General features: G+C 49.4%; 1 protein-coding gene across 2 annotated transcripts in view; it reads left to right on the forward strand.

Annotated features, from left to right (window-relative positions):
• Positions 1-8,850: 8,850 nt before the first annotated feature.
• Positions 8,851-24,445, forward strand: part of RHOT1 (ras homolog family member T1) — a 43,152-nt gene continuing 27,557 nt past the window's right edge. For both annotated transcript variants that reach the window (XM_066585854.1, XM_066585855.1), the window contains exons 1-14: positions 8,851-9,012; positions 12,462-12,520; positions 15,379-15,460; positions 15,802-15,845; positions 16,323-16,376; positions 16,497-16,549; positions 16,696-16,804; positions 19,498-19,599; positions 20,072-20,170; positions 20,255-20,363; positions 20,792-20,912; positions 21,009-21,093; positions 21,987-22,132; positions 22,210-22,310. In XM_066585854.1, the coding sequence (XP_066441951.1) occupies positions 8,976-9,012; positions 12,462-12,520; positions 15,379-15,460; positions 15,802-15,845; positions 16,323-16,376; positions 16,497-16,549; positions 16,696-16,804; positions 19,498-19,599; positions 20,072-20,170; positions 20,255-20,363; positions 20,792-20,912; positions 21,009-21,093; positions 21,987-22,132; positions 22,210-22,310 (1,201 nt within the window). In that variant the 5' untranslated portion in view covers positions 8,851-8,975. The remainder of the gene's footprint in view (positions 9,013-12,461; positions 12,521-15,378; positions 15,461-15,801; positions 15,846-16,322; positions 16,377-16,496; positions 16,550-16,695; positions 16,805-19,497; positions 19,600-20,071; positions 20,171-20,254; positions 20,364-20,791; positions 20,913-21,008; positions 21,094-21,986; positions 22,133-22,209; positions 22,311-24,445) is intronic.

The raw sequence follows: 24,445 nt of genomic DNA on the forward strand, positions 1-24,445 counted from the left end.
TCACAGCCTCTCCCACTCACAGGGATGGTAACACTCTTGATCTGGTCTTCCTCCGTCTCTGCTCTGCTTCCAACTTCACTAACTCCCCTCTCCCGCTCTCGGATCACAATCTTCTCTCTTTCTCTGTCACGCTCCCTAACATCTCTCCAGACCCACCTACCTATAGTACCTACAGGAACTTTAAGGCCATTCATATCCAGAACTTTGCTGAATTCCTACAGTCCTCTCTATCCCCCATCTCTCTCCTCGCCTGCCCGAACCTGGCTGCCGTTCACTACAACACCGCTCTCAAACATGCCCTGGATGAAGCGGCGCCCCCCAGGACCCGAGCCATCCGATGTAAAACGCAGCAACCCTGGCTCACGCCTCAAACGCGCTGTATCCGGCGGTGCTCTAGAAGTGCTGAACGGCTGTGGAGAAAATCGCTAATGTCCGCAGACTTCCTCCACTACAAATTCATGCTCAGAACCTACAACCTCGCCCTCCACCATGCCAAACAAGTCTACTTCACCTCTCTAGTCTCCTCACTATCGCACAACCCTAAACGGCTCTTTGATACTTTTCAATCCCTTCTCAGCCCTAAACCGCAGCCCCCGGTGACTGATCTCAGTGCTGAAGAGCTGGCTGCCTACTTCAAAAAGAAAATTGATGACATCCGTCAGGAAATAACTTCCCAATCCCAGACTAGCCCTGACCCTAGTCTTGTCAGCACTGCATCTAGCTCCTGCTCACTGTCTGTACTCAGACAAGCGACAGGAAGAAGTCTCCAAATTGCTCTTCTCTGCTCGCCCCACCACCTGCGCTAGCGACCCTCTCCCCTCACACCTCCTCTGTTCCTTCTCCCCAGTGGTCATCTCCCATCTCACCACTATATTCAACCTCTCTCAGACCTCTGGCATCTTTCCCTCTTCTTTCAAACACGCCATCATATCCCCACTGCTAAAGAAGCCGACTCTGGACGAGACTGATGCTGCCAACTACCGACCCATCTCAAACCTCCCCTTCATCTCCAAACTACTAGAACGGCTGGTTTACTCCCGCCTTGTAAGCTATCTATCAGAGAACTCTCTCCTAGACCCCATACAGTCTGGCTTTCGACCTCAACACTCGACAGAAACTGCCCTCACAAGGGTATCCAATGACCTACTGACAGCCAAATCGAGGGGCGATTACTCCCTACTGATCCTCCTCGACCTTTCCGCAGCATTTGACAATGTTGACCACAAACTCCTCCTCAGTATGCTACGCGCCATTGGCCTAAAGGACACTGCCCTCTCCTGGTTCTCCTCCTACCTATCTGACCGCTCTTTCAGTGTCTCCTTTGCTGGTTCTACCTCCCCTCCTCTTCCCCTTGCTGTTGGGGTCCCCCAGGGCTCGGTCCTCGGCCCCCTTCTTTTCTCAATCTACACAGCCCCTATTGGACAAACCATCAGGAGATTTGGCCTCCAATACCACCTGTATGCTGACGACACCCAGCTATACACCTCTTCCCATGACATCTCTGCACCTTTACTCCAAAACATCACCGACTGTCTGTCCGCTGTCTCTAACACCATGTCCTCTCTCTACCTAAAACTAAACCTCTCTAAAACTGACTTACTGGTATTTCCACCCTCCACTAACCGACCTCCTCCTGACATCTCCATCTCAGTGTGTGGTGCCACCATAACTCCTAGACAACATGCCCGCTGCCTTGGGGTCATATTCGACTCAGATCTCTCCTTTACCCCCTACATCCAATCTCTGGCCCGAACATGTCAGCTGCACCTCAAGAACATCGCAAGAGTCCGCTCCTTTCTCACTGTGGACACGTTAAAAACGCTTACTGTTGCCCTCATCCACTCCCGGCTCGATTATTGCAACTCGTTGCTGATCGGCCTCCCCTGCACCAGACTCTACCCTCTCCAATCCGTCCTAAATGCGGCAGCCAGTCTCATCTTCCTGTCCAGCCGCTACTCAGACGCCTCTGCCCTGTGCCAGTCACTCCACTGGCTGCCCGTTAAATACAGAATTCAATTTAAACTCGCTACCTTCATCCACAAAGCCCTCCACAGCGCAGCACCACCCTATATCGCCTCCCTCATCTCAATCCATCACCCAGCCCGAGCTCTCTGCTCTGCTAACGAAACCAGACTGAGTGCCTCTTTAATTCGAACTTCTCATTCCCGCCTCCAAGACTTCTCCAGAGCAGCACCAGTCCTCTGGCACGCACTACCAAAGGCTACCCGAGCAATCCAGGACTCGCAGAACTTCAGGCGTGCTCTAAAAACGCACCTCTTCCGGGAGGCATACCGCATTCCCTAAACAAACCCCTCTGTACTCCGCCTGATAACAAACTCCCTGACCTACTGACTGCAATGCTTGCTAGCCATCATAAACCGCTCCTGCAGTCATACTGTTTCTGCCGTCACACGGCTAAATGTCTGACCATTGTCTATGTGTATAACATCGCTCACTCTCCACCTCGCCATACCGTGCACATCTCCAGCCCCTTTACCTTCTGTATCACCCCACTATTCGTAGTATGTAAGCTCGTTGGAGCAGGACCCGCACCCCTATTGTTTCCATCAATTGATTACTATGTAACCGTGGTTCTGTAATGTTTGTACTTTTGTCTTTCTGTATCCCCCTGTCCATGTAAGCGCTGCGGAATATGTTGGCGCTATACAAATAAAGATTATTATTATTATGGCTGGCAGGGATAGGTGGACAGGGGGTCACTCCGCCAGTCCTCTACCGTGTCCCTACCTACTTGCTCCCCTGGGCTAGGCTTCAGGGCGACAACTGGGTGACGGTCTGTGCGCTGCACTAGAGACAGGGACCCCAAGAAAGGAGGGACAGGGTGACAGGCAGGTGGGTACTGCGTAGCGGACAAGACGCAACAACAAGCAACCAAAGAGAAGTCGGGAAACAGGCCGGGTCAAACCAGGAAGGCACATGCGCACTACAGGAAGACAAACCAAAAACAGAGTCAGAATAGAAGCCGAAGTCAGAGCACAATAAGTCAGATCAATAATGCGGGTGTAGGCAGACGGAGTCAGAACCAAACACTGGCAACCAGTGTCTGGCCCAGCCAGGTATATAAGCAGAACCAGAGGGACATACCTTTTAAGGAGCGACTTGTCGAAAACCCTATGGATTCTCCACGTGTCCGCCAGGGCCACCTCGTACGCCGTAGGATTAACCACTCTGGTGACTGGAAAACGGCCCACAAATCGGGGAGCCAGCTTCAAAGAAGGCACTTTTAATTTCAAATTCTTGGAAAGCAAGTGTACTAACTGGCCCACAGAAAAAGGTTTCGAAATGGTACGGGTACTTATGCTCCTTCTTAACAGCCCACCCCTGGATTGCTCCAAGTTGCCACACACCTTCTCCCACACCTCCCGCAGGTCCTGGACCCGAGTGTCAGCAGAAAGATTGTTAGAGGAGGACGACACTGTGAAACTGGGATTAAAACCAAAATTACAGAAGAAGGGAGAAACGCCAGACGCCAAATGAGTATGGTTATTGATGGCAAATTCAGCCAACGCTAAATAATTGACCCAGAGACTCTGATAATTACTCACGTACATTCTGAGGTAGTAAACCAGTTCCTGGTACATATGTTCTGTCTGCCCATTAGACTCCGGGTGGAAGGCAGAGGAAAACGACAACCCGATGCCGATACTCTTACAAAAAGCCCTCCAAAACCAGGCAACAAATTGGGCTCCCCAGTCGGAAACAATATCCTTGGGAACCCCATGCAGGTGGACAATCTCCTTGATAAATATGGGGGCTAGATCAGAAGCGGACGGAAGCTTCTTAAGAGCAGTAAAATGCACCATCTTGGAAAATCTGTCGACGACCACCAAAATTACCGAGCACCCCAGGGACTCGGGCAAGTCCGTAATAAAATCCATCGACAGATAGGTCCATGGTCACTCTGGGACGGGAAGAGGAAAAAGCGGACCTTCAGGCCGTCTCCGTACACTCTTCCCTCGGGCACAAATAGGGCAGGACTTGACAAATTCCCTTACGTCTCGAGACATTTGTGGCCACCAATACAGATGACCACACAGTTCCAGGGTGCCTCGGACTTCTGGATGACCTGCTAAGACCGACGAATTAACTTTCTCCAGTATGAGAAGCCGCAAAGCCCTGGGAACAAATAACCTCCCCTCAGGGAGGCCTTTGGGAAAGGACTGCTGAGCTGCCCAGAGTAGAGCAGCAGTGTCGGACGTAAGGGCAGCTACCACCACGCCCGGGCCCAAAATACCCTCCGGCTGAGGCTCCCCTACCTCAGGTACCCCGAAGCTGCGGGACAAAGCATCAGCTTTGACATTTTTGGACCCAGGCACATATGTGACTACAAACTTGAAGCGTGAAAAAAACATTGCCCACCTAGCCTGATGAGGCACTTGTCGGACTCCAAATAAACCAAATTCTTATGGTCTGTGAGGACCGTAATAGTATGACGAGCGCCCTCTAAGAAATATCTCCATTCATCAAATGCCAATTTTATGGCCAAAAATTCCCTGTTGCCAATATCATAGTTGCGTTCCGCCTGGTTGAACTTCTTTGAAAAGAACATACAGGGTTGGAGACCAGGTCTGCTGGGAGATTCCTGTGAGAGGACTGCCCCCACACCATGCTCACAGGAATCCACTTCAATGATGAATGGGCGATCTAAATACGGCTGAGCCAAAACCGGTGCTGTGGAAAAAGCCCTCTTGAGAAGTGTGAAGGCCTTAACCGCCTCCTGCGACCAGAAATCAACCCTTGCCCCCTTTTTGGTCAGGTCAGTCAAGGGTTTGGCCACCACCGAAAAGTTCTTAATAAATTTCCGATAAAAGTTTGCCAACCCCAAAAAACGTTTTAACGCCTTTAAGTTGGTGGGTTGCACCAATTCGGTGATGGCCTTGACATTGTCCGAATCCATCCGGATGGCTGATGGAGAAATTACATACCCCAGAAAAGCAATCTCCTGTACCCCAAAAAGGCATTTCTCAAACTTGGCATATAAGTGATGGGCTCAAAGGCGGGAAAGAACTGTCTGTAAATGCTTAACATGGCTCTCCCAATCAGAAGAGAATATCAGAATGTCATACAACCATGTACGTACCCAGGATGTCATGGAAAATGGGGTTCATAAAACCTTGAAAAATAGCTGGTACGTTATATAACCTGAAGGGCATGACTAAACATTCAATATGCCCCAAAGGAGTATTAAACGCTGTTTTCTATTTGTCCCCCTCTCTGATACGGATGAGATTATAGGCTCCCCGAAGATCGAGCTTGGAGAACCAATGGGCCCCTACAACCTTGTTGAGGAGGTCAGGAAATAGGGGTAAAGAGTACTGATTCTTGATGGTTATCCTGTTTAAGGCTCTATAATCAACACAGGGCCCGAGGCCACCATCCTTCTCCACGAAAAATAACCCTGCCCCTGCGGGTGATTAGGAAGGACGTATATGTCCTTTGGGGAGACTTTCCGTAATATACTCCTTCATTGCCTCACGTTCCGGGACCATTATGTTATATATTCTCCCCTTGGGGATCTTGCTCTGGGAATAAGATCGATTTTGCAATTCTATTCTCGGTGTGGAGGTAACGTCTTAGACAGTTGTTTCGAAAACACGTCAAAAAAATCCTTAATATATGGAGGAAACCCCTTTACCTGACACTCAGTGGAATGCACCTGGACTGAGACCAAATGCTCACTGCAACCTTGCCCCCATTGCACTAGTTCAGAGGTGGACCAATCAAACTGGGGATTGTGAAGCCGGAGCCAGGGTAACCCAAGGACTAAATCAACGGAAAGGCTCTCCATCACCAAGAATGAACACACCTCAGAATGTAGCGCCCCTACAGAAAAAACTAGTTCATGAGTCCTCGTACTGATTAACCCCGCTGACAATGGACTGGAATCAATACCCGAGACCCGGATAGGAGAATTCACCAGTAAAAGAAATGCAGACATAGACTTGACAAATTCAAAGTTAACATAGTTTGCGGCAGCCCACGAATCAATGAAGACCTGACCACTGAGGTGATGAGCATTATATGAAATAGAGAACGGCACAACCAATTTGGAACATTCCGGAAGTACCGGAGCTCCTAGGCAATCCCTCCGGTCATAGCCTAGGAGCGGAAGTTTTCTGGCGGCTGTTTCTTGGGGCAGTTGGCGACCAGATGATCAGGACCTCCACAATAAAGGCATAGTCGATTCTCGAGCCGGAATTCCTTGCGCTCCTTTGGGGACATAAAGCCCACCTCCATTGCCTCAACTTCGTTGGTAGCTGAGGTTAAGGGCGGATTCTCGGATCGGGTCACGGGCAGTTTGGTCCAAGTCTTGCATCGGGCCCTAAGATGACAGTCGGCTTTTACCGCAATTGTCATAGCCTGTTCTAATGTCTCGGATTCTGGGTGCAACAACAACAGATCTTTGCAAGATAGATCAGACCGGGCAGCATCCAATATTAAAATTCTTCTTTATTTATCCATTTAGAATAGAGGGTGAACAAGCCATGTATCGACCCTACAACCCTGTCTTTTTCAAGCTCGTTCAAGATCTTTAACAGACTCAAACAACCCAGTAAGAAATAAATCTTTCAAAGCTTGGTCATTCCATCTCAACTCCACACAAAACTGCCAAAACTGGGAGTAGAATTCTACCGCGGAACGTCCTCCCTGCCGAAGCCTCAATAACTCACGGTGTACCCCACCCTATCTGGCTTGTCATAAATCTGCCCAAGGGCCGTAAAAAAGGCATCTACCGATTGGCGGGGCTGTGAGGTAGCGTGAATGCCCAGTTTTAAGGGTTGCCCAACAAACATGAAATAATTATGCCCACCCTCTGGTATCCCGAACCCTGAGAGTGGGCACGTAATTCAAAATATAACCTGTACGCTTCCCGAAATGAAAAAAACGTCCTATGGTCACCTGAAAAAAACATCAGGCAGAGAGGACTCAGGCTCGACCCCCGACCCCGGGAATGCAGCAGTTGCGACCGAAGCACTGGTAGCGGACTGCTTCTGACGCTGGAGCCAAGCGGACAGGTCCTGCACCAAACCAGTCAAGACTTGCACCTGGTTGGCAAGTGCTGCAACAGCCTCCATATCAGGGGTCAATAGGGAGGTCAAAACAGGTCCCCAGCAGCAATATTGGCCAGTGTTTCTGTTACGGCTGGCAGGGACAGGTGGTCCCTATGCTAGCCCTCTCCCATGTCCCTACCTATTTGCCCAACTCGGCTAGGCCCTAGGGCGACGGACCCTGCACTAGGGACAGGGACCCCAAGGAAGGAGGGACAGAGAGACTGGCAGGTAGGTACCACGTAGCTGACAGGACCCAACAACAAGCAACCAAAGAGAAGTTGGAGTCAGAGCACAATGTCAGGTCAATCATGTGGGTGTAGGCAGACGGAGTCAGAACCAAAAACTGGCAACCAGTGTCTGGCCCAGCCAGGTATATAAGCAGAAGTCCCTGAAGTCATATGAGACCAGAGGAAATCACAGGGTCGCCTCCCTGCAATACTAGGCACTGCCACTTTACAATGTGAGGCACTGTGCCTGGCGTGGACTGAAAATTCGCCCCCCTGCACACAGCAGAGCTGGATTCCGCATGCAGAATCCGTCTCTGCCAGCACCGGCGTCCGCGTGTACCTGATGACTTTAATTTTCATCTGTACAGCGGATAGTCCACACGGCGAGCTGTCGGACATGCGCAGTACTGATTTTTTTTTTTTTGAAAGTCCTGCTTTTCCTGTGTCATCGCCTAGTGATGACGCAGAATCCGCGACCTTTCCGCAATGTCAGTGCAGAAGGGCCATGGATCGGACGGCTTCCATTGACTTCACTGAGAGTGGTCCATGTGGAATCCGCACAAAAATGGAGCATGCTGCGATTTCTCCTCCGCGAGCGGAAACCGCAACAGATTTCTGCTCATGTAGAGGAATTCGCGGTATTTGGTGTGGACACACGCTCCGGATTCTGCAATGCAAATCCGTCCGTGTACAACTGGCCTAAGGAGCATAAAAAATACACACGTATGTGTGTGTGTATATGTGTATATGTGTATATATATATATATATATATATACACACACTGCTTTCTGCTCTTGGATCTGTTTACTTCGGCTGCAGGGTCGTTTAGCCATGTGACTGTTGCAGCCAATAGAAGACCTGTCTGAAACATCCCGTAAACCTGCTGGGGGGTCTCTTCTACATTAGAAGCCAGGTTTATGGGACGTCACCTATGAGATGCTGCGGCGACGGAGTCCCAAAATGTCGCCAGGGTGAATATATTATTTTTTAGCAATAAGCATTTTATTGCATTTTTTTACATGAAATAAGAGAACATGTAAATGACATATTACAGAATGTACCCGACGCATGGGGTGTACAATAGCTTATAGCTCACAGCTTTAGTACAGGCAATCCAGTAAGCCAACACGTGGTTCACGTTCCATCTTATAATGGGACGGAGTCTGGTGCTGACTGCCGAGCTTGTCTGGTCCCATCAATTATCTTGCACAGATCGGGGTGAATATATTATTTTATATAGTTTTGGGCCCAAAAGTATATAAAAAGAATGAAAGTTGAACAACTCCTTTAAATGAAGTGCCGCTCGCCAGAAATAGCTGCAATGCCCATGACTAGGAGCTGCGCTGGCTGTCACTCATCGATCGTGGCCCCGCCCACAGCGTGCAGTCATCTCGCCCTCTCCTGAGCTGTCACTTGTCACTCGTAGCCCGGCCCACAGCGTGCAGTCATCCCGCCCTCTCCTGCGCTGTCTGTCACGCATCGCTCGTAGCCCCGCCCACAGCGTGCAGTCATCCCCCCTGTGCCCCGCCCTCTCCTGAGGCCGCGCTGCAGCCCCGCCCCCTTTGTCCCACCGGGCCGCCGTCTTCCAACCTCCTCAGTGCGGGCTTCGCGGTGAGGTGACTCCGGGGTCCCGCCGGAGGAACAGGCCGCAGCGCCTCCTACACAGCCGGCAGCATGAAGAAGGACGTGAGGATCCTGCTGGTGGGAGAACGTAAGGGCGGAGGGGGTTGTGGCCGCATCACTATGTGCGGGGGCAGGTTATATAGTCCCTCGGGGACCGCAGAAGTCCTGTATATTCTGCCAAAAACGCCTGATCTTCTATATTACACCTCTGATCCCTCGCCGCATATCAAGGGGCGTAATAACTGCTTCCATATATAGAGAGACAGATTACAAAACTCGCCACGCTGCAAGTGCGTCCGTGAAAGTGACTGCAGCTGAAATGGCGATTATAGCCGGGCTACTGAGCAGAAAGCGAACAGACCCCATTATAGGTAATGTTGTACTTTGGCGCCGTTCGCTTAGTGCAATCCATTTTTGGATTAATGGCGGCCATAGAACGATACATGCGAATGAGAGGTCCACGGACACGGGCAGACCGCCAAAAATATCTAGGTTGGCTTTCGGGGTATTGCGCACAGTCTGTGTTTTCTTCGCAGCGCAGATCCTTCTCCAGTATTTATCCCAGAAGCGGAGAACAAGCGGCGCAGGAAATACGGCGCATTTCAGGGCCTGACTGATGAATCTGCCTCCTCTCTCAGGCATCTGCCATGTTGGTAGTACGTGTGTCCGTGCGCGCCAAAATGCATTCGGCCAGAACGTATTCGCACTCGCTGTCCGGACGGCCTGTTATCTGACAGCGCCGCGCGTGTCACCCGGACGTTATATCTCAGGGTACGTCCAGAAGCCCCCTGGATTGTACGAGGCCGGGGTCACAGCGGCGCCTGAACCGACGGACGGAGATCCCAGCCAAAATATCGGAAGAAAAACCACTGCGCTTTTTCTTCCTTCCAAAAACCGTGCGGAAAGCGTACGGACCCAATGCGGTGCGCCTGGCGCTGTTCAGAGACGGAGCCCCTCAGCTGCGGGGATTCCCCTTTCCTGAATGGAACAGAAAAGTGGAATCCCCAGTGCAGGCGTGAAAGCGTCCGGAGATATTCTGAAGGTAAAGCCAAACACAGTTTAGGCCTCCGGATTCCGCAGCAAATACCGCCCACAGCGTGCTACGGAAAAACACACAAGCGGAAATCAATTGCAATCTTCCCCTCACAGAGCAGCGTGTTCTATTCTTGCACGGATGGCTTCCTTTGAAATCAGTAGCTGCTATCTGACCCGCTGCATTGTGGAAAGGTGGCGGGTACCTACGTCATTGCCTAGCGACGGCGTGGGAAAAGCAGGGATTTAAAAAAAAAAAAAAATTGTACTGTGCATGTCTGCCGGCTCGCCGTGCGCACCATCCGCAGTATGGTAAAAGAAGAGGAAAAATGTGGTACGTGCGAAGGCCAGCCGGCACAGCGTTAGACTCCACCGTGGGGCTCCCGCATGTGTAATCCGTCCTGGTCGTGTGCGGCCTGAACAAATATATACATAAATGACAACAATAAATAAAATAATAGAAACACGTAAACAACATAAACATTCTGAACAGGCGCTGACTATTTTGGCGGCCTCGGAGCGGCGGTGCCTGTTTTGCGCTGGGCTGTTCTCACAAGGGGAGTCCTAACTATAGTTGCCTTACACTCTCGGGCGCTGGCCGTAACCCGCTTATACTTCTATATAGATCCCACCCATACTAGTGATGTCCGGGCAGGATGGATGATGTCATCGCGTGGCGCCGGGGAATTACATAACCTCACACAGCATCCAGGGATTTATTCTGCTTGTTACATTTGGCGCATAAACACGGGTGAGAAAATCGTGCAGGTTTTGTCCGTTGCGAGAGGCACGAAAATACAACCGTTATTAGTAATTGGTGGAGCACACGGGCGATTCTTCTCTCGCAGCGACGCTGCGTCTGCTATCTTCGTGTGCATCTCGCATTAGGATAGAACATGCAGATAGCCGGACTCCCGCATATCCCACGCGGACGGAATGTCCATGTGCGATGCGAGTTCTTCCTGAGAATGACGCGCATGACTCACTCTTGCTAGGATGAATGCTCCCTTGTGGAGTTTTTGCCTTGCTCTGGATCAACAGTGCCAAACAGTAGGCTGAACTTAGAGGGACATGGCAGACCCTGCAGCGTAGTCCGGCTCTGACCCCGGCGGTCGACCCCGCGAAACTTCTTTCTGTATTGCGGATGACTGTGGAGGATTTCTGTGCGCCGCATGGAAGTTATAAAACACATTTTATCTCCAGGACCCTATAAGATAACTTAATATACCATGAAATATGTGTCAGCATATTACTGTTAGTCCGCTCTCCCACAGGCGTATTGTTATTGCACGGCACGCGATGCGTTACAAAAAAAAAACGGGAAAGCCTCCATACTGTCAAATTTAGGGTTTTTAATAATGCTGTAGATGGCGCTATTCTCCATGGCAACACAGACAAACAATATATCATGCCAATACTAAACCATCCTACATGTTATAATCGCGGGATGTGATGGGAGGTTTTATAACATGTATTATTTGTCCTTTATAGATTATGTGGTTTATCAGCCATTATATATATATATATATATATATATATATATATATATATATATATATATATATATATATATATATGGGTGTCCTGACACGTTGGCCTTGATATATATTATTCCATAGGGCACTGGAGATGTTAGATTGATTACACAATTTTAGCAGTCGTTGGACAATTCAGACCCTTAATTATATATTGCATATATTAAAGGGCGTGTCTGGTATTTGGGGGATTTTTTCTATCTGGTCAGCTGATTCCTGGCATCGCTTTCAGTACGTGCAGCGCAGGGAGCAGATCGCAGCCACCCAGTTAGAATTCAGTGGGAGCTAAACCTGCACTACCAAACTGGGCCACCGTGGAATAAACAGCGCAATCTGCTTCCTGCACTGTCTGTACTGAAAGTGGTGCTGAGAATCAGCTGATTGGCGAGGATCCTGAGTGGTGGACCCCACTATTGGTGACTAATCCTAAAATTGGATCATCAGTGGGGAAAATAATCACCAAAGTCCCGAAAAACTCCCCTTAAAAGTTAATAACTAATAGAGATTATAGCCGTCCCGCACCGCGCGCCTCCCGGAGTTGGGAGGGCCCATCTTCCCTGCTCTGAAGCCTCTTCAGAGGGGACCCTACGCCAAGAGACTCGCCTCTATTCGGGCCTACAAAGTAAACTCGGATCAGTTGGGATTCAGCCAGATTCTGCTCTAATGAGCCCTGGACGGATGGGAAGGAGAGCATGGCCACAATGGGGGCGGCCGGACCGCCAAATGTGCAATACTAAACTAGATAGATCCAACGCGACGAGGTAAACATATGTGTCGCACGCCGCTGCAAACACCAGAGAACCAGGAAACATCCAAACACCGGAGATAGGAATGTGGAATTACATCACTACTATATTTACTGCCGGGGATGGATCTGTGAATGTCCTCCCGCACCTGCAGGTTATTCTGCGTCTCTTGGAAATAATTCTGTGGCAATCAATCATTCTTGCTGTTTGTGTTCTGTTTGCAGCCCGAGTGGGGAAGACGTCGCTGGTTATGTCGCTTGTGAGCGAGGAGTTTCCGGAGGAGGTGATGGACATTGCCAGGCCGCTCTGTGACGTGACTTGCCGGGCCGCTCTGTGACGTGACTTGCCGGGCCGCTCTGTGACGTGACTTGCCGGGCCGCTCTGTGACGTGACTTGCCGGGCCGCTCTGTGACGTGACTTGCCGGGCCGCTCTGTGACGTGACTTGCCGGGCCGCTCTGTGACGTGACTTGCCGGGCCGCTCTGTGACGTGACTTGCCGGGCCGCTCTGTGACGTGACTTGCCGGGCCGCTCTGTGACGTGACTTGCCGGGCCGCTCTGTGACGTGACTTGCCGGGCCGCTCTGTGACGTGACTTGCCGGGCCGCTCTGTGACGTGACTTGCCGGGCCGCTCTGTGACGTGCCGGGCCGCTCTGTGACCTGAGACGTGGCGGGCCGCTCTGTGACCTGAGACGTGCCGGGCCGCTCTGTGACCTGAGACGTGCCGGGCCGCTCTGTGACCTGAGACGTGCCGGGCCGCTCTGTGACCTGAGACGTGCCGGGCCGCTCTGTGACCTGAGACGTGCCGGGCCGCTCTGTGACCTGAGACGTGCCGGGCCGCTCTGTGACCTGAGACGTGCCGGGCCGCTCTGTGACCTGAGACGTGCCGGGCCGCTCTGTGACCTGAGACGTGCCGGGCCGCTCTGTGACCTGAGACGTGCCGGGCCGCTCTGTGACCTGAGACGTGCCGGGCCGCTCTGTGACCTGAGACGTGCCGGGCCGCTCTGTGACCTGAGACGTGCCGGGCCGCTCTGTGACCTGAGACGTGCCGGGCCGCTCTGTGACCTGAGACGTGCCGGGCCGCTCTGTGACCTGAGACGTGCCGGGCCGCTCTGTGACCTGAGACGTGCCGGGCCGCTCTGTGACCTGTGACGTGCCGGGCCGCTCTGTGACCTGTGACGTGCCGGGCCGCTCTGTGACCTGTGACGTGCCGGGCCGCTCTGTGACGTGCCGCTCTGTGACGTGCCGCTCTGTGACGTGCCGGGCCGCTCTGTGACGTGCCGGGCCGCTCTGTGACGTGCCGGGCCGCTCTGTGACGTGCCGGGCCGCTCTGTGACGTGCCGGGCCGCTCTGTGACGTGCCGGGCCGCTCTGTGACGTGCCGGGCCGCTCTGTGACGTGCCGGGCCGCTCTGTGACGTGCCGGGCCGCTCTGTGACGTGCCGGGCCGCTCTGTGACGTGCCGGGCCGCTCTGTGACGTGCCGGGCCGCTCTGTGACCTGTGACGTGCCGGGCCGCTCTGTGACCTGTGACGTGCCGGGCCGCCCTGTGACGTGCCGGGCCGCCCTGTGACGTGCCGGGCCGCCCTGTGACGTGCCGGGCCGCCCTGTGACGTGCCGGGCCGCCCTGTGACGTGCCGGGCCGCCCTGTGACGTGCCGGGCCGCCCTGTGACGTGCCGGGCCGCCCTGTGACGGGCCGGGCCGCCCTGTGACCTGTGACGGGCCGGGCCGCCCTGTGACCTGTGACGGGCCGGGCCGCTGTGTGACGGGCCGGGCCGCTGTGTGACGGGCCGGGCCGCTGTGTGACGGGCCGGGTCGGGCCGCTGTGTGACGGGCCGGGCCGCTGTGTGACGGGCCGGGCCGCTGTGTGACGGGCCGGGCCGCGCCGCTCTGTGACGTGACGGGCCGGGCCGCACTCTGTTTTTTTCCACATTGTTCTCTTGCACCTCGAATCCGTAGATAAACTTTATGTTCATCATTTTCCCTGACGCACAACTTGTCCCTGCGAATGAAAACTTTGGCGCGGTGATTGTTTTGTACAGCGTAGCCCATTCATTATACAGTGACTGAAGGGGTTCTGTGAGCTCATGAGACTATCTGTGTGTGCGGCTCACCAGATGATGTCACCACGGCACAGAAGTAGTTATTTTTCATTTTCGTGCTGCACCTTTGCTTTGATGCTGTCAGGGCTGCTGATACTGCTGCCCAGTATGAGCGACGCATCCCTCCCGGAGGGGGCGGCAGCGGCATAGGATGTGTAAGGGAAGGGGGAGATGTGCAGGGGACAGTGTGTGACACAAGCAGCAGATGTGGGTATGTGAACCCAGATTAAAGGCATCTCACTACAGACCGGACAGTAGTGACGGATCTGACTGCATGGAAATCGTTTGCGCATGCTTTTATTTAAGACTGGACTGGCCCTTTTAGTATGGAGGTTGGAGGGTGCAGCTCTATCCTGTCTTGTATGGCGGTGGCCAATAATGTCACATGATGCGTGGCTCCTCCATGTAAGGGTTCATGCGGATCGGATTCCACATGCATGACCCAGCAGCGGAATCCGATCCTGCCCGCAGCTGAGGACCCTGCTTATGCATCCCGGTCTACTATTTTCTTCACTACGGATGTGTGCAGCAGCACCGACCAGCGCGCCGCCGCACATGCGCAGTGGAGGGTTTTCCAACACAATTTGCAGCCGGTTCACAATTGAATTGCAGACGGGCCACGGATCAGTCCACAAAACAAATCTGAATTCTATAATTCATGTGCCGACTCCCATGCTTTCCTAGGGGCAGTTTGATTTGCAGATCTTCCGTGCAATTGACCCACAAATCAGATCCGCCTGTGGGCATTGGGCCTAAGGCTGCTTTTACGCTGAACGATTGCACGAGCCTGTGACGTCACCACTACCTTGTTCGCGTTCATGCAGTCTGTTTAGACAGGCAGATTCATCATTGATGCATTCAGCGAGAATCGCTCAGTGTTTCACATACGTGACTCGTTTGGCGATCAGTCTTTGGCTCGCGTTTATATCGAACGATCGTTCCCTTTCACTCGTTTGAACCATAAGCGTTCCGTCTAAAAGTGCCCTAAATAAGCATGTAGAGCAGAGGTCTTCTAATGAATATGATCTGCAATCTCCTTCCAGGTTCCGGCCCGTGCTGAGGAGATTACCATACCAGGAGACGTGACCCCAGAACGGGTGCCCACCCATATTGTAGATTATTCCGGTAAGACTTCACATCCGCGCCCCACAGGGTCTCCCCATCAAATCCATGTTGCCGTCTCTTACTACTGAAGGCAGTCAGAGAGCGAGAAGCCGCTGTCAGAAGAGCTGAGGGGTCCAACCTTCACCCCAATGGCTGTTTGGTGGATTTCTGTTAACTTGTTGAGCTCTGCAGGGGATGTTCAGTCTATTAGTAGACCATTGCTGGGGTCTTCACTAAAATCTGGTCATTGGGTAGAGCACAGCAAGGGCGTCTTAGGGTGAAGTACAGCGGTTGGCTAAATGTTGTGGTGGCTTTTGTGTGGAGTCCAGTCCTTATCATTGGGTTGTGTGTGCTTTTTGCAGAGTCGGAGCAAACAGATGAGCAGCTGCATCATGAGATCTCACGGGTAAGACGATAACCCTCGCTTAAAGTAGAACCGCTGACCAGATGGTCTTTCTCTTTGCAACCCAACAAAGGGGATGTGTAATTGTCCATTTACACGTAACGATTATCGCTCACAATTCATTCAAACGAAGGCATTTGATCGATAATTGTTCATTGTAAATGCCAAAAAATCGCTCACTATTCATTTGTCGTTATCGATGACTTTCAGTCAGCATAAAGAGCATTGCATGCTTCTCGTTACGTGTAAACGCTCAGCACTTCACGTAGGAGGTGAACCGCCGAGCGAGAAGCCCGCGATCCAATGATATGTCTTTGTCTAAACACTTTGCAAGAGCGCTAAGGACCTCAGCGGTGACGTCATCATTTGTGCAGTAGTTTAGAAGACGACTGTCGTCCCGTGTGAAAGGAGCGCATGGTCGCTTCACTTGAAGCCGCCTGTCAGTAACTGCTTCTCGCTTTTTTCTTGTCATTGGTGCAGGCGAATGTCATCTGTATTGTGTATGCAGTCAACAATAAGAACTCCATAGACAAGGTGAGCAGAACACCTTACTCGCCCCTCCTCCTCGGCCTCTCCGTGTCTGCGGGTCTCTTGCATCATCTCCCCCTCAACCTCTGGTGGTCTTATCACTTTGATCTCTGTTTTGTTCTGCAGGTCACCAACCATTGGATTCCTCTCATTAATGAGCGGACGGACAAAGACAGCAGGTAATGTGGGGGCCGCAGCTCCTGGAGTTATAATCTTGGGATGCCTCTCTGTCCCCCTGACTTCATCTTGGTGATCCCCTCTTCTGTGCCCTGCGCATGTGAGGGAATCCCTTCTCCATTATAACACATTCTGTCTCCTCTGTTAGGATCCCTCTTATCCTGGTGGGGAACAAGTCCGACCTGTTGGATTACAGCAGTATGGAGACCGTTCTCCCAATAATGAACCAGTACTCTGAGATAGAGACCTGCGTGGAGGTAAGATGGGGGCTGTTTTCTACGGTTCTTTATTTCAATGCATTTGACTGACTGATATGTAAACCTTGAAGGGGATAAGAAGTTTTCAAAAGGTCTTTATCCGCGTCCCCCTTTCCTAATCACCACTACCATAATAAAATATTTATGGTCTATCCTGAGAATAGTCCTGGAGAACCCCTTTAAGAGTGTCTCTTGGGACTTGTCTGCTCGTTCTTTCATTAACCCTTTTGCGACCACCATAGTTTATATACGTCCTAAGTGCCTGTGACCCATGCGGTTAGCACTTGTATAGTCGTCGGCAGCTTCCTCCTCCTCTGACAAGTGTCACTGCTCCTGCGCTTCCCACCACCGATGCTGACCAAGATGCTGACCTCGGCTCCTCCCGATCTGGGCAGATGGTTAGTGAGAATCATATTATTAGTTTGGTAGAAATACCAGCTCTTATCCCTAAAGCTTCATTTAGACGGAGCGATTATCGTTCAGAAAATCATTAAAACGAGTGAAACTGAACGATAATCGCTCAATTTAAACACAGCCAATAACTGAACGACTAAAGACAATCACGCGCTTCTCGTTCGGTGTTCAGTTTCAGCCGGCATGTAAATCGGCGCCAATTCGTTCACTTGTCGGAACGTTTAAACACTGATTGTTCAATGGTTCATATAGGAATGTGAAACACTGAGTGACAAATGAAGGAGAACTGGCTGCCCGAGCGCGGACGAGCTGGTGATGATGTCATCAGCCGGGGCAAACGAGAAACGTTTGATTCCGGTTGTGTAAAAGGGGCTTCAGGCCCCCTTCACTCTCCCCGCTGTGATCCATGGCTGAAGAATTCTAGCAGAACTGTAAGGGTATACACAAAATCATATATGTGTATATACACACTTTATATAGTCGTACATCATATCCCTATCGGTAATTTAACCCCTTCACTTCAAAACAAAAAATATTAAGTTAAAAAAAAAAATCTTTTCCCAGTCCTATAAAACCCCCCAATACAGATGTATTGTTGTATTTGTAAGGGTCCAGTGTAGTAAAGCATCACTTTGTAAATTGTACATGGTGAACACAGTAAAAAAAATAAAATAAAAATACACAATGCCGGAATTGCACTTTTTGCACATCTCATCTCAAAGAAATAATTGAATGAAAAGCAATCAAAAAGTTATATATACCCCAAAATGGTACCAATAAAAATGGCATGATTACCTATTAAAAAAAACTGATGTATAAACAGAAAAATTAGCTATGGGGGTCAAAAGATGATGACAGAGCAATTTTTTTTAAGTAGTGCTAAATAAAAAAACTATATAAATTTGGTATTGCTATAATCCTACTGACCCACAGAATAAGGATGTCATTTTTACTGCACCGCGATACAGGGGATATAAAAAGTCTGCACCCCCCTGTTACAATGCCAGGTTTTTTTCATGTTAAAAAATCCGACAAAGATGAATCCTTTCAGATTTATTTCCCCCTATGATGTGACCTGTTATCTGTACAATCCCAATAAAAACAAACTGCAATCTATTACAGGGGAACAAATGCCCCAGTTCCTGCAGCAGAACAACAGCCCCCCACATAACGCTGCCCCCACCATCTACACTGCGGGTCGGGGGTCTTCTGGTGACGCGCAGTGTTGGCTTTGTGACAAACATACCTTTAGAAATTATGGCCAACAAGTTTCCCCTCGGACTCATCAGACAGAACACGTTTTCCCCCAGAGCCCAGAGATATGAAGAACACAGGCGATGGTTGTCCCATGACTACACAACCAGTACTTGCCAGAAGCTCCTACAGCTGCTTTAATGTTGCCGTCTGCCTCGTTTCCTCCCGGACCAATGTTCTTCTGGCCTCGTCATCAATTTTTGAGGGACGTCCAGTTATCGGTAATGTCACTGTGCCAGATGTAACCCACTTCGTGCTGACGTCTTCGCTGTGCCCCTTGGGATATGTAATGTCTTGGAGATGTTATTCCCCCCCCCCCCCCCCCTCTTTCTTCTCCTGACTGACACCTTCCAACAATCACATCCCTTTGATGTGTTCTAAACTCTTTATGGACCAACTAAGAAAATGTCAGGAAAATCCTAGAAGAGCCGAACTTTATATGGGAGGGAATCAGAATCCCTGTAGATAACGGCAGCGGAGTGCCGACTACTGTTCAACAGGAGTGTAAATGTGATTGGCTGATTCTGAACACAGGTACAAGAGGGTGTGAACACTTATGCAACCACGTCATTTTAGTTTTGTTTATAGTTTTCCACCCTAAATGATTGTAGTTTGTTTTCCTTTGGACATTTACAGGTAGCGGGCACTGAAGGGGAGGTAAACCTGAAATCATTCATTTTTTTTTTTTTTATTTTTTTTTAACAGGGGTGTGAAGAATTTTTTTTTATTTTTTGTCATTCACTGTACCCTTGAAAAGTACAACTTGTACTGCAAAAAAACGAGCCCTCATGTAGATATGTCGCCAGAAAAATGCTAAAGTTATAATTTTTTTTCTTTTTAAAGTAGGAATACCCGAACTGCAGAATGTGACGGAGGCGCATGGATGACTCTTGGTTATGAAAGGGTTAATGTGGGATTCTGAATCCCAGCCATGGCACTCCATCTAGTAGACAGATCCTAGAAGGTCTGATCATCTGTTAGGGGTTACACTGCAGGAGGTACTAACTTTGTGTCATCTCTCCCAGTGCTCAGCCAAAAACCTGAAGAACATCTCTGAGTTGTTCTATTACGCCCAGAAGGCTGTGCTGCACCCCACTGGCCCCCTCTACTGCCCCGAAGACAAGGAGGTAATCACGTACGCTCGCCCAATACTGTCAGGGGGTACAGATGTCCACAGCGGGAGGGTTTATATCCCTCAAGTCTATAGATGGGGTTGCTGACAACATTTTGTAATTTTAAAGGGGAAGTGTATATAGTTAAGCTGTATTTGGAAGAAGCTGTCAGTAGGGGGAGCAGTATAGTTAAGGCTTTGGGTGTATAGCTGGAGGAAGGGTGTTCTTGGGTGTTTAGATGGGGTAGGAGTGTTTTTGTCGCCCTGAGAGTGAAGATTAGGAGTGGGATGGGTTTGGGGCACCGAGTATAGAGATAGGGTAAGAGTGTATTTCAGGCTATGGGTTTAGCGATGGGGGCGCTTAGTGTATAGATGCTGGGGAGTTAAATCAGAGTTAAGGGATTTATGATGGGACAGGGGAGTGATAATGACTTCCTGATTTCATCCATCCTGTCCCCCTCGCTTCCCGCCTGTCTTTGTTCCCGCAGCTGAAGCCGGCATGTGTCAAGGCATTGACTCGCATTTTCAAAATTTCTGACCTGGACAACGATGGCATACTAAATGATGCAGAGCTGAACTTCTTCCAGGTAACATGCATGCACCATTACTGCGGCAGAGCCGAGGTAAGTCACGTATGTGGCACTTGGCGCTGATCTTGCTGTGTTTTACAGAGGACATGTTTCCACATTCCCTTGGTTTCTCAAGCTCTGGAAGATGTCAAGAACGTTGTGCGCAAGAACGTCCATGATGGCATCTCTGGAAATGGGCTGACGCTTAATGGTGAGGAGAGTCAGCTGTCCAACTACTATGACAGGGAGGTGGCCTGTGCACAGTAGATACTGATGAGTGACTAAGGCCACTGTCGCGCATACCGCTTTTTACCACGATTAGCGCATCATGCTAATTGTGGAACAACACTACCATTGATTTCAATGGGGTCTCGCAGACCTGCATTCGAACGCGCATTTCGAACACCGGGACTTTCGAGCGCTGTCTGATTTATTTATTTATTCCCCCCCCCCCCCCCCGTGTGTTTTAGTGCTTTATTGCATCTAATCACCCATCACAATGATAGTCTGTGTTAGAAAGCGCTGGCAAACTCTGTGACTTGCATTTCAAAAATGCTGCAATTTCGAGCTGCATTTTCTGAACTCATGCGTGAAAGTGGCCTAAGTGCACGGGTACTGACGCCTCCTTCCCCTATGCAGGCTTCCTGTTCTTGCACACTCTGTTCATCCAGAGGGGGAGACACGAGACTACATGGACTGTGCTGCGTATATTTGGATATGATGACGACCTGGAGCTGACGCCGGAATATCTCTTTCCTCAGTAACGTTTATTTCCTCTGTGTGTGGGGGGAGGGCTGTGATTGGTGGCCCGGATCCATGCGGTCCTTCACCTGACAACTCTCTTCCCCCGTTTCAGGTTGAAGGTTCCTGTAGATTGCACCACAGAGCTCAATCACCATGCTTATCTCTTCTTGCAGAGTATGTTTGACAAGCACGACCAGGTGAGTATCCTGTAGAGGACTGGACAGAAAGCAGCCTATTTTCTATGGATATCTGCCAGGTGTCTCCCATTCTAGCGCAGACTTCAAGAGTTACACTGGAGACTTGCCAAAATCTGTGCAAGTCTGCAGATTGGCAAGAACTACTAGTCAGGCTGGAATATGACTCACGGAGTCTCTCCCCATCAAGAATCATTAACACTTTCCCTTCTAAGGCTGTATCTCCTACGCCCCTGCATGAATGCACTTCATGAATGTATGAGATAAGTACCAATGGCTACATCTCAGGCTGTATTGAAGCTAGAACACCAGTCTTGGTCTTGTTTTAAAGCCTAGCCAAATGTTTATCCGTGACCACATAAACAAATATCAATAAAATGTATACATTCTATACTGCTCTGATCTTTAGCAAAAATACATGATGACCACTTCTTTAGTAATACCTGTTACACGTTACAGTCATAACAATTATCACTAGAGAAGAAGGTCTTATATATTCCTGATGGATGGAAAGGATTTTTGTGACTCTGAAAATACATTTTGGAACCTCCATAGCTGCTTTGCAGTTGCTCTCCTTGCTGGCTAATAGAGGATTGGTTACCCCCACCCCTCATCATGTCCATTTACCCTGCTGGTAGATATCAAGTGATTTGTATCTTGCACAGAGTACAACAGGTTTTCACATGAACTACTATCTATCAGTAAGAACAGCCATTAAACAGCGGTCTATTGGGGTCTGATTATGGGAATCACACTCAGTCCTGCCGTTTCAGTTGCGAGTGTCCAGTCATGCATGCCCTGCTCTCTACTGGCAGACGCGGCACTCTCCAGAGGATGGCATGACTCTGACCCCACATTTTCAGTAGTTGGTTACTCTTGTGTCTTCTCCCTATCAGGACAGAGACTGTGCATTGTCTCCAGAGGAGCTGAAGGATTTATTTAAAGTCTTCCCATATATTCCATGGGGTCCTGACGTCAATAACACGGTCTGCACCAATGAGAAGGGTTGGATCACTTACCAGGGTTTCCTCTCACAGTGGACGTGAGTGTTGCTCCTCGGGATAATGGCTGCCTCCAGACGATTCCCTCCCCGCTGACATAACCTCGTTTCTACTTCAGGTTGACAACATATTTGGATGTTCAACGCTGTCTGGAGTATTTGGGTTATTTGGGTTACTCCATTCTGACAGAGCAGGAGTCTCAGGCCACCGCAGTAACAGGTAAGCTACTCTGAAGACTTGCCAACCAGTCATGGCAATTCATGCATTGTTCCTTAAAGAGACAGTGTGGTTCTTCCCAGTGAAAATGAATTAGTAGCATAGGCTGAACTGGAAAGACAAACAGACTATTAACCCCCATTGTTGATCCAGAGGAAGGCAAAAAAAAACAACAATGAGGTAGAAGCCAATTTTCCTCATTTAAGGGAAAAAAATTCCTTCCTGACTCCAATCTGGCAATCAAAATAATCCCCGGATCACCGACCCTTCTGAAGTTATTAGTGATTATAACTTATAATATTGTATCGCTCAAGAAAGGTGTTGAGGCTCATCCTGTGATCTTTTATCGAATCTGCCATCTCCACGTCCTCAGGCAGAGTTCCACAGTCTCATTGCTCTTACAGTAAAGAACCTCCTTCAGTGTTGGTGTAGAAATCTTCTTTCCTCTATACACGGAGGGCAGCCCCCTTGTTACTGTCACAGTCCTGGGTTTAATAGATGATGGGAGAGATCTCTGTATTGTCCCCTGATATATTTATATATAGTTATTAGAGCGCCGACTTGTTACAGTCCTGCGTATAATAGATGATGGGAGTGATCTCTGTATTGTGCCCCAATATATATATTTTATATAGAAATACTCATTGCCATGTATGATGCTTATCTCTAAACAAGTATGCTCTGTACCATGATCTTTGCATTTTGACAAATAAAACCAAGTTAAAAAAAAAATATATATATATTTTACATAGTTATTAGGGCGCCCCCTTGTTACAGTCTTGAGTATAAATAGCCAATAAGAGTAAAAAAAGTTCCTGCGCTCCTTTGGGACCCAATTCCACAAGGGATTGGAATTACCAATAGATAAGTAAATTAAAAGTTTTTTTATGATTGTGCTTGAGAAAGTCGCTATATGCGACGAAACGCGTTGCACTGCATTTGGACATGGAATAAAGAAAAGTTTTTTAATAAAGGAACTTTTTTACTCTTATTAGATATAGCCACAGTGGATCACACCTTGAGTGTGATACAGTTATCCTGGCAGCTCTCCCGATATAGCCCGTCGGGATACCGTGGACACACAGGGAGATGACCGGCAGTATATATTAAAGCGAACCAGGACTTGGAGGTGTAGGTGGAGCTCAGGACCAGGCTCCACTATACACCGGGGGAGTCCCACTTTGTGTGAATTGTTGTCCACATTGAAATTGCTTTCCATTATTCGTAGTGCGCTGTCCTGATACATATATTATTGAGTATAAATAGGTGATGGGAGAGATCTCTGTATTGTCCTTTGGTATATTTATACATAGTTATTAGAGCTCCCCCCTTGTTACAGTCCTGGGTACAATAGATGATGAGAGAGATCTCTGTATTGGCCCCTGACATATCTATACATAGCTATTAGAGCGCCCCCTTGTTACAGTCCTGGGTATAAATAGATGATGGGAGAGATCTTTGTATTGGCCCCTGATACATCTACACATAGTTATTAGAGCGCCCCCTTGTTACAGTCTTGAGTATAATAGATGATGGGAGTGATCTCTGTGTTGTGCCCCAATATATATATTATACATAGTTATTAGAGCGCCCCCTTGTCACAGTCCTGGGTATAAATAGGTGATGGGAGAGATTTCTGTATTGTCCCCTGATATATTTATACATAGTTATTAGAGCGACCCCTTGTTACAGTCCTGGGTATAATAGATGATGAGAGAGATCTCTGTATTGGCACCTGACATATCTATACATAGCTATTAGAGCGCCCCCTTGTTACAGTCCTGGGTATAAATAGATGATGGGAGAGATCTTTGTATTGGCCCCTGATATATTTATACATAGTTATTAGTGCGCCCCCTTGTCACAGTCCTGGGTATAATAGATGATTGGAGAGATATCTTTATTGACCCCTGATATATTTATACATAGTTATTAGTGCGCCCCCTTGTTACAGTCCTGGGTATAATAGATGATGGGAGAGATCTCTGTACTGACCCCTGATATATTTATACATGGTTATTAGAGCGCCCCCTTGTTAGAGTCCTGGTTATAATAGATGATGGAAGAGATCTCTGTATTGTCCCTGATACATCTACACATAGTTATTAGAGCGCCCCCTTGTTACAGTCTTGAGTATA

Source organism: Eleutherodactylus coqui, chromosome 13, assembly GCF_035609145.1.
Source record: "Eleutherodactylus coqui strain aEleCoq1 chromosome 13, aEleCoq1.hap1, whole genome shotgun sequence".
NCBI classification, from domain to species: Eukaryota; Metazoa; Chordata; class Amphibia; order Anura; family Eleutherodactylidae; genus Eleutherodactylus; species Eleutherodactylus coqui.